Consider the following 10,436-nt stretch of genomic DNA (forward strand, 5'->3'; position numbering starts at 1 on the left):
AGCGCATGTGCCCTATAGAAAAAACCTCTCAAAAAAAAAAAAAAAAAAGAAAGAAAATAATTCTTAAACAAAAACAGCAAACACAAATCTTTAGTAAAAAATACACACTGGTTGAGAATTAAGAAATCTGAATTCCAGCCCCATCTATGTGCTAGTTGACTAAAATTTTCATCAGTTCTTAACTTTCCTGTTTCTCCACCCATACACTGCCAAGCTGGCCTAACGCTCCAGGATCTCTGAACAGCTTGACTGGGGAGTCGTCCTTTATTACAGACCAGGATCAACAGCAGGAAGACATGGCTAAGCAACTGAAGGGCAGCAGCTTTCCCTGATGGTGAGCCCTGGGAGCAGACTGAGTCCACTGTCAGGGAGATGCTCGTTGGGATGCCCGAGACAGAAGCATACCTAAGAGCTGTGCTGTCCACAATGGAAAAGCACCAATGCCTGCTCAGAAGGCAGAGGGATGCTGTGACCCTCATGCTGGCTTGATTCTAGGCCAGGCAGACCACTTCCTATGATGTGTGAAGACTGGACACTACCCAGGTCCAACCAAGAGGGCCAGCAGCATAAAGACTTCATCTGGCCAACTGGTGAAATCTCATGCCCCTGGCTTTCCTATCTTTGTTAAGTGGCTGTTACTTATCTCCAGCCTGTGGCATGCTGGAAACATTCCCCTGGGAACACTCCAACCGAAACTCTCTGATAGCAAACACCTCTAATCACGGGAAAGGTTGGTGCAGCTGCCGTTCTTCTCCATTAAGAGAACAGGCCCAAGCTCTAAAGTCTGAGCCTGCAGATGGTAATGCTGCCGTTCTTCTCCATTAAGAGAACAGGCCCAAGCTCTAAAGTCTGAGCCTGCAGATGGTAATGCTGCCGTTCTTCTCCATTAAGAGAACAGGCCCAAGCTCTAAAGTCTGAGCCTGCAGATGGTAATGCTGCCGTTCTTCTCCATTAAGAGAACAGGCCCAAGCTCTAAAGTCTGAGCCTGCAGATGGTAATACATTCAGCCCCTGGAACTAAAAGGCCACTGCCCAGAGCGGCGGCTGATCAGAGCCATTGCTTCTGCTCCTCTAAAGATCTCAAGGATGGGTGTCCTCTCTCCTTCCAGCATTAAATAAGAAACAGTCTGTCCTTAAGGCCCAGGGGCAGCTGGTCAGAACTGAGGTAAAGGATGGTTATAGTGTTAGCTTACCTCCTGTTCTTGAACTTTCTGCCCTTGTGAGGGCTCCTCCTCAGCATCAAATGTTGGTGGGATGCTATTGTTAATGTTGAAAGTGACAGTGATCCTAGAAAGGCAAAAGAACACACAAAGATCAGGAATAGTTTTAACTGACCAGCTTAACAGATTTAATGTGAAGGCCTGCCCCACTTACAAGGGCTCATTGAAATGTCAGTCCTTGGCTGACTATATGTCTGAATTATTTGCAGAACTTATAGAAAGGCAGCATGCCTACCTCTAACTCTGAGACAGCCGGCAGGTGTGGAATGTACCCACTATGTCCCAGCTTCTGAAAGCCAAACTGTCACCTGTGGGCTTCTTCCATCAGGCCAGCCTCTCACTGCCATGTGTGATGGGGGCACCCTTTTCCTTTCCTGAAATCCTCAAATGGAAGGGAGCAGCTGAGAAGCTGGTGGGATAGAATATAAGCCCCTTTAAAAGCTTTTCTCCAGGGCCAGCCGTGGTTCAAGTCCCAGACCTGGTGGCTTGCTTTCTCACTTTCCCTTTCCCTCGTTTTTCTGGTCAAATTTAATAATAATAATCATCAATAATAATAATGGGGCTGGCAGGTGGTGTGGTGGTTAAAGGTACTGGACTCCCACATGGCTGACTGCGGTTTGAATCCCGGGTGTGGTAACTTGCTTTCTCACTTTCTCTCACTGTGTCTTGCGCTATGGTCAAATAAAAAATAACAATAGTAATAAATAAAATAAAGGAAATAATTTTTAAAAAATAGTAATAGGGACCAGCAGGTGGCATGATGGTTAAGGCGTTGGACACTCCCACACGGCTGACCACAATTCAAGTCCCGGATCTGTTGGCTTGCTTTCCCACTTCTATCTCTCTCTCTGGTCAAATGAAAATAAGTGAATGCAGGAAGCAGTTGGCATAATGGCTATGTCGCTGGACGCCCATGTAGTCAACTGCAGTTTGAGTCCTGGACCCGGTGACTTAAACTCATGCTGGGTGCATGTGCGTGCGTGTCCAAGATTCAGAGAGGAGAATGGAGAAGGTACTGCAGCGAGGCCATACCCGTTGGGGAGTTGTTTCTTGCTTTCTGTCTCTGTCTTCCTAGTGAGCGCATGTGTGCTATGGCCAAAAAAAAACCAAACAAACAAACAAAAAAAACCTCTCCAATAAATAAACGAATGAATAAATAAAATTGAATAAATAATTGTTTTAAAAAATAATAAATAAAAATTTAAAATTTTCTTTAAAAAAAAAAAAAGGCTTTTCTCTGCCCGTAGGAGGGAGAGAAGGAGCACTGAAGGGTTGCATTAGCGATAAATCTGCTGCAGTACAGCTTCCTCCTTCCAAATACTTATGGGAACTACATAGTCCCAAAGCAAGCCAGAAGCACCAGCTAATGGCAATTTTCAAGTGCCAGAATCCTCACCTGACAAATGTTTGTTCCCAAATTAGGTAAAATTCTTGTGACATGAGATTTGACACTAGAACCTCTAAGCCAGGCAACTCCCTCATGGAGTTGCATCACTAAATGCAATCACCTAAATGCAACCTACCATGAAGCCACTGAACCACAGAAACAATAGTTATTTGAGGTTCAGCCACAAATCTAATCTGCAACAGTAGTGACCAGCTGGGTTCCTGGGTGCAGAAATGCAATGATGTGCACCAGAGCATTATTTATAATGGCCTCCAATTGGCCAGAGTACACTCCTTACATTCATAAGGGTGGTGGCCTCATGATCCAAATACCACCCACTACATCCTACCTCCTCTCAACACCATTATGCTGGGGGCCAAGCTCCCAGTACATGAATCTTCAGGTGCTAAACCACAGCAAAAACCAAGAACCACCTAACTGCACACTTGAGAAATAGCATGATCTTACAGCAAATGAATTATATCTGAAGAAAGCTATTATTAAAAAACAAAACAACAACAAAAAAAACCAGGATACAAAATTGGCCTCACAACATGAAGTCAATTATTAAAAAAATCAAGAATAAAGTGGGAAGATGCTATGCGCTTGTGTGTAATAAATATTAGACAACTGTGGGCCAGCAGGTGGCGTGGTAGCTAAGGCAGCCCGATTCCCACGTAGCCAACTGTGGATCCAGTCCTGGAACCAGTGGCTTAAAACTCACGCTAGGTACATGTGTGTGCATGTCCACAATCCCAAAAGAAGAATACAGAAGAGAATGTGGCATGGTCATTCCCCTGGAAGATGATTTATCACCTTCCCCCTCTCTGTCTCTCTCTTCTCTGGTGAGCCCATATGCCCTATGGCAAAAATCTAAAAATAAATAAATAAGTAAATAAAAATCATAGATGCCTGTATAATATAGAACAGTATAACAGTTTAAGGAGAGAGAGGAACTGAACAAGGTCAAAAGCCCCCTTCTTTTCCTGATGGCAGCCTTTACTACACTGTAACTCCGTCTTGTTACATGTGTTACACATCTTGCATTTTCACATACCATAAACATTAGAGAGCAGAGACTATAAGTCACAGATCAAACTGATTCAGTGATACCAGAATTTCTAAATTTGCATGCCTAGCTATGGTCAAATAAAAAATAACAATAGTAATAAATAAAATAAAGGAAATAATTTTTAAAAAATAGTAATAGGGACCAGCAGGTGGCATGATGGTTAAGGCGTTGGACACTCCCACACGGCTGACCACAATTCAAGTCCCGGATCTGTTGGCTTGCTTTCCCACTTCTATCTCTCTCTCTGGTCAAATGAAAATAAGTGAATGCAGGAAGCAGTTGGCATAATGGCTATGTCGCTGGACGCCCATGTAGTCAACTGCAGTTTGAGTCCTGGACCCGGTGACTTAAACTCATGCTGGGTGCATGTGCGTGCGTGTCCAAGATTCAGAGAGGAGAATGGAGAAGGTACTGCAGCGAGGCCATACCCGTTGGGGAGTTGTTTCTTGCTTTCTGTCTCTGTCTTCCTAGTGAGCGCATGTGTGCTATGGCCAAAAAAAAACCAAACAAACAAACAAAAAAAACCTCTCCAATAAATAAACGAATGAATAAATAAAATTGAATAAATAATTGTTTTAAAAAATAATAAATAAAAATTTAAAATTTTCTTTAAAAAAAAAAAAAGGCTTTTCTCTGCCCGTAGGAGGGAGAGAAGGAGCACTGAAGGGTTGCATTAGCGATAAATCTGCTGCAGTACAGCTTCCTCCTTCCAAATACTTATGGGAACTACATAGTCCCAAAGCAAGCCAGAAGCACCAGCTAATGGCAATTTTCAAGTGCCAGAATCCTCACCTGACAAATGTTTGTTCCCAAATTAGGTAAAATTCTTGTGACATGAGATTTGACACTAGAACCTCTAAGCCAGGCAACTCCCTCATGGAGTTGCATCACTAAATGCAATCACCTAAATGCAACCTACCATGAAGCCACTGAACCACAGAAACAATAGTTATTTGAGGTTCAGCCACAAATCTAATCTGCAACAGTAGTGACCAGCTGGGTTCCTGGGTGCAGAAATGCAATGATGTGCACCAGAGCATTATTTATAATGGCCTCCAATTGGCCAGAGTACACTCCTTACATTCATAAGGGTGGTGGCCTCATGATCCAAATACCACCCACTACATCCTACCTCCTCTCAACACCATTATGCTGGGGGCCAAGCTCCCAGTACATGAATCTTCAGGTGCTAAACCACAGCAAAAACCAAGAACCACCTAACTGCACACTTGAGAAATAGCATGATCTTACAGCAAATGAATTATATCTGAAGAAAGCTATTATTAAAAAACAAAACAACAACAAAAAAAACCAGGATACAAAATTGGCCTCACAACATGAAGTCAATTATTAAAAAAATCAAGAATAAAGTGGGAAGATGCTATGCGCTTGTGTGTAATAAATATTAGACAACTGTGGGCCAGCAGGTGGCGTGGTAGCTAAGGCAGCCCGATTCCCACGTAGCCAACTGTGGATCCAGTCCTGGAACCAGTGGCTTAAAACTCACGCTAGGTACATGTGTGTGCATGTCCACAATCCCAAAAGAAGAATACAGAAGAGAATGTGGCATGGTCATTCCCCTGGAAGATGATTTATCACCTTCCCCCTCTCTGTCTCTCTCTTCTCTGGTGAGCCCATATGCCCTATGGCAAAAATCTAAAAATAAATAAATAAGTAAATAAAAATCATAGATGCCTGTATAATATAGAACAGTATAACAGTTTAAGGAGAGAGAGGAACTGAACAAGGTCAAAAGCCCCCTTCTTTTCCTGATGGCAGCCTTTACTACACTGTAACTCCGTCTTGTTACATGTGTTACACATCTTGCATTTTCACATACCATAAACATTAGAGAGCAGAGACTATAAGTCACAGATCAAACTGATTCAGTGATACCAGAATTTCTAAATTTGCATGCCTAAATTTAGGGCATGGCTTCCTCAACAAGAAAGGTTTACTGAATGACCACCTCTGTTGTTCTAATAGACTTCCAGCTACTTTTTTTCCTTTGCTACTTCTTTACTGCCTCCTTACAGTGAACAACACACAGTAAGCTTGTGTTTGCTGAATGAGCTATCTGAACTTTCTGCTAGGACGCCGCACTCTGGAAGCTGGGACAATATGGAGGCCAGAGTTTGATTCCCCATCCAACCTAAAGACCAGGCACAGTGGTGGTGCATGCTTACCATCTCAGCCACATGGGGAGGCTGAAACAGGAAGACTGTAAACCCAAGGCTGGCCTGTCTGAAAAAGAGCTGTGGCTACCAGTGGCAGCTGTAGTCCCAGCTGGAAGGCTAAGCTGGGGCAGGAGGATGGCAACATGGGGAGACTTTGTCTTAATGAACCTACTATAACTCAAGGCTGCTCTGAAAATGTCTCAGGACAGGTCTCCCCAGGGTCTCCCATCTGGTCCCATAGAATGCCCAGTATCCAGACCAGTACTTACTTTTCCCCTGCAACTTTCCGTACCAATTTAGCTTCTGTCCCATTCACTTCCAGCTCCCAACCTCCAGACATCTTGGGGAGGGACTTATGCTTCTGGATTTTCTTCTCCTCCTTGATTTCATCATTCAGAAATTCAACAAAAGCTTTGTCTCCTACAAAATAAGCCCGGATGATACAGAAAAGGAAGATCCAATGAATTGAAAACCACCACCCAGACCCAGGTTTTTGCAGCCAGTGTTCTGGACTTCGGCTGTCTCTAATCTCTCTGGTCAGCTGATGCAACCCTTCAGTACTCCTTCCCTGCCTCCTAGGGGCAGATTTCCTGATGGACCTGAGTCCAACTGCACCGTTAGGCCTGTTTTCTGATCGGTAAAAATAGACTACTACTAGCGAGAGCGGAGGTCCATTCTAGAGACGTGACTTCCAACAGTGGACTCATTACCATTTTTCGCTATAATGCAATACAATTTTTGCATTATATTTGAGACATAACCATGCTAATTTCAACCAAGACCCTGGGGCTTCCAAAGGTCCATTTTCTGGAGACTAAACATGAAGTTGTCTTCCAGTAATTAATTATATCCCCCTCCCCCAAAACGAGGCAGTTGGTTTAAGAGGCAGAAGGAAATGTGATCACACATGAGTTTAATCCGCTATTCCTCAATCGACAGAGAAATGTCCCGGACCTCGGGGTCGGTTCCGGGCACGTGAGGTCTACGCTTTCATTTCCCGAGCCCTGCTTATCATGCCTCGGCCCCCTTGCGGGAATCTCGCTCACCTTCGGTGTGCAAAGCACCGCAGCCGCACGGAGCCCAGCACGCGGGGCACGCAGCGCAGCAGAGGCAGCATCCTGTAGGTTACAGCAGACACGTGCGAGCACCGATGCGGATGCGAATGCAAAGGACAAGCCCACGGCGCCCCCGATCTAGCTTGCCGCCGGAAGCCCCGCCTCGCCCGGGAAGCACTTAGCGCGCCGCGCTTTAAAGACAGAAGGCCCAGCGGGCGTGCTAACGCCCTCTGCTGGGGACCTCCGGCATAGACGACGAAGAGGCCTCGGATCCGGATTCCTACCTTCTCCGTGTACGTTTTTTTCTGCTTAATTCCCTTCGATGACTGCTTACACCTCCCAATTTTCACCTTTTCTCAAAGTATGTCAGACTTTCTGACTTTGTAGAATGCACTCTTATCCCCTCCACCCCCGCATATCTCCCGACCCATCTCCAAGGCCAGCTCCCTTTGAAGGCTTTCCTAGAGCTTCCTGTCTTCTGGGGGACAGGAACTCCCACTTGAGGGCACCCTGGCCCAGTGTTTCATTCATTCTCTTTTCAGCAGAAACCTGGCATTGCTGATTTACCTGGTAGCCTCCCCAACCCTCATCAGATTGTGAGGTCCTGGAGATGGATCTGTGATTCATTTCTGCGATCATCTCTGTACCTTCCAATTTTGCATCCAAGTTCAAACAGAACATTTTTTTCTGGAGGCAAGAAGCCATAGCTTACATTAGATTTGGGTTAGGAACCAACAATCCTGTGTTCTCAGCATACATAGGAACTGAGAAAATAACATCTTACCAAAGTCGTGGTAATAAGACTAATACTTAATATTTTTGAAAAGACTTTCTGTGAATAAGGGGAAGGAGCCCCAAGAAAGAAGTCACACAGTATCTTGTACAAACTTCATTTTTAATGGATTTGATAGTCAAGTGCAAATCTGAGCGTTACATACAAGAGCTGGTTATTTCTAGAATTGTCTAAATGAGACCGGACTCTCAAAATACAATTTAAGCTTGAACCAACTTGATTTTGTTTTCCCCTCGTTTGTTTCCCAAGTTACACTACTTTGACCAAATACAATACAATGAAATTCATGTTCCCACAAGGTGCAACATTTCCTTATTTGCTCAAGGAATGGTATCTTTGATGCATGGCCACAGGTCCAAGCAGTTTTTGGTAGCTAGATTAAGTGTAGTTAAACCCACAGAGCAAAACCTTCCCTCCATTCTGCCATCTCTTAACAAGCACAGACACAGTATGAAGGGTTTTTCTAAGGACCAGTGTTGGCAGTCCTTCTCATAGAGCGAAATGTGTTACTCTGGGTGAGTCGCACACCAGGACTCTGCAACTCCGGAGTCCCCAGCCCAGGACTGACCTTTCCCCTGCAACTTTCTGTACTAATTTAGAAGTAGAAGACAAACCCTGGGGCATGCAATCTGCTTGGAGTGCATCTATTTACATGAAGCTGCTCATGAGGGCTGGTGATTCATTCAGAAATGGAATCTACGGGTTGGAAAAGGGGTTGTGTGTGTGTGTGTGTCACACCATCAGAGAGTTGATCAATTGAAAAAGAGTAGCTAAAGACTACATAATTGCACTGTCACTGTGAAACATTTCTTAACAAAGTTTAAGTTTAAAGTATACTATCCCCTGCAGCTTAATATAAATCAGTTTCTTTGTATTAATACATGGAGTCAGAATGGATTTTCCAGTCTGATTTGATCCCTGAGCAGCTATGTTAAAAATTAATTTTTAAAAGCCCAATAAAAAACTAAATACTATATTAAAACTCTTCCACAATGTTACAGTGATAAATGTATTTCTGTACAGAACCATTGAAGCTACTCAGAAGCTGTTTACATCCTTTACCCCTCAGAAAATATACATTCCTGAAAACTCTTCAAATACCTAAATGACATAAATTATTCCAAGGTAAGGGCTACTTGATCCAGAGAACACCTCTAACTAGAGGGCCAATTTATTGAGGAAAATAAATAAGTTGCCCACCCCTATTATTTTTTTAACCAACATGTTTTATTAAAAATACAATATTTTCTTTCACTGAGTCAGGATAAACATCCTGGCCCCTTATTAAATGAATGAGAAAAATACACTTGGACAACAACAACCAAAAAAGCCCCAAATCCCGAGAGGAGAACAGAGAAGAGACTGCAGCATGGAGAGCCCCGAGAGGAGAACAGAGAAGAGACTGCAGCCTGGAGGGTCCCTGGAGGGTAATTTTTCACTTTCCCTCTCACCATCTCTCTCTGGCAAGTGCATGTGCCCTGTTGGCAAAAATCTTTAAAAAAATAAATAAATAAAAATAGAAGTTCTTGGAAACTTTTCAGAAATTTTGCAACAGTTAAGAACAAATCTGTTTGTGGAAGAACCAGTTCAGAGTTCAAGAATTCTGTTCAAGATAAGGCATATAGGATATATCGAATCCTATTTGACCTAAATGTAATCATTTCTAACACAAATAAATCACAAGTGCCCAGACACCCCTAAATACTGGCTAAAGCTTGACTGCTTAGGACCATGGCTAGTGTTGTGAACACAGACTGAGCCAGACCTGACATGCACAGCTGTGGACAGATGGGACCCTGGAAGGGTGCTCCTCAGGCCACCATCTCTGATAAGAGCTTGCTCGCTCCGGAGTGCACAGACTGTCTTCAAAGAGCAGTTTGGTCTCCTGCTTATAAATCATTTACTTCATTTTGTAAGTAATGACAAAACATTGGGCAGGAGTGTTTACACCAATTCCGCACAATAAAAAGGCAAAATCTTGGCTTCTTCTAAGACAAAACATTTTCTGGGAAAGATTCCTTTTGATAATTCAATAGCAAAGAAGAGCCTTTGGTATCTTTTCCCTTCTCAAAATATTAGAACAGGAAAAGACTAAAGATCCTCTTTGCTTCCAACACATGTAGACTCTGAGGGTCAGAGAGGGGTGCCTCGCCTGGTTTGGAAGTAGGAAAGCTAGACTGTCACCAGGTCCCTACAGAGAAGGAAAGAAGACCACAGGAGTCAGCAAGATGCATGAATATAAAGACCACCAGACATCGTGGGTGGGATGAGCTGATGCTCTTTGGGTTCTCTCTCTCCTCCCTGCTGCCCCCAACAACTCTGCCCAGCGGCCCTGCTAGACAGCTGCAACGGAGCATGGAGTCATTCCTCATGTTCACATGTTCATGGGCTCCCAGTTAGAGAAAAATGACAACAGGTTATATGGAAGGTCATTACATTTAAAGGTCAGTTTCCCATGTCTACACCTGACACGATTTAGAAGGTACAAATCAACCTTCGCCCAGGAAACTTACGTGTCTCCCGAAAGCAGACAGGGATGTGCACCACAGTGGCACCGAGGACTGAGAGATGCCTTCTGTGGTCTCTGTGGTCTCTGCTTGGAGACACAGAGCAGTCTACGCCCTGAGACATGACAGTTCAGTAGGGATGGCCATCCCAGGATTTAAGAGACATCAGCACCTCGCTTCCAAAACTTCTACAGAAGTCAGCTTCTTACGTTTTCTAGTTTATAAA

At 43.9% G+C, this 10,436-nt stretch overlaps 1 protein-coding gene across 1 annotated transcript in view; it reads right to left on the reverse strand.

Annotated features, from left to right (window-relative positions):
* Positions 1-10,334, reverse strand: part of C1QBP (complement C1q binding protein) — a 12,452-nt gene extending 2,118 nt beyond the window's left edge. The window contains exons 1-4 of the mRNA XM_027773208.1: positions 10,217-10,334; positions 6,902-6,973; positions 6,125-6,275; positions 1,193-1,286 (exon numbers count right to left, since the gene is read on the reverse strand). Coding sequence (XP_027629009.1) covers positions 1,193-1,286; positions 6,125-6,275; positions 6,902-6,973; positions 10,217-10,334 — 435 coding nt within the window. The remainder of the gene's footprint in view (positions 1-1,192; positions 1,287-6,124; positions 6,276-6,901; positions 6,974-10,216) is intronic.
* Positions 10,335-10,436: the final 102 nt, after the last annotated feature.

This window comes from Tupaia chinensis, unplaced genomic scaffold (genome assembly GCF_000334495.1).
Source record: "Tupaia chinensis unplaced genomic scaffold, TupChi_1.0 Scaffold000330_1, whole genome shotgun sequence".
NCBI lineage: Eukaryota > Metazoa > Chordata > Mammalia > Scandentia > Tupaiidae > Tupaia > Tupaia belangeri.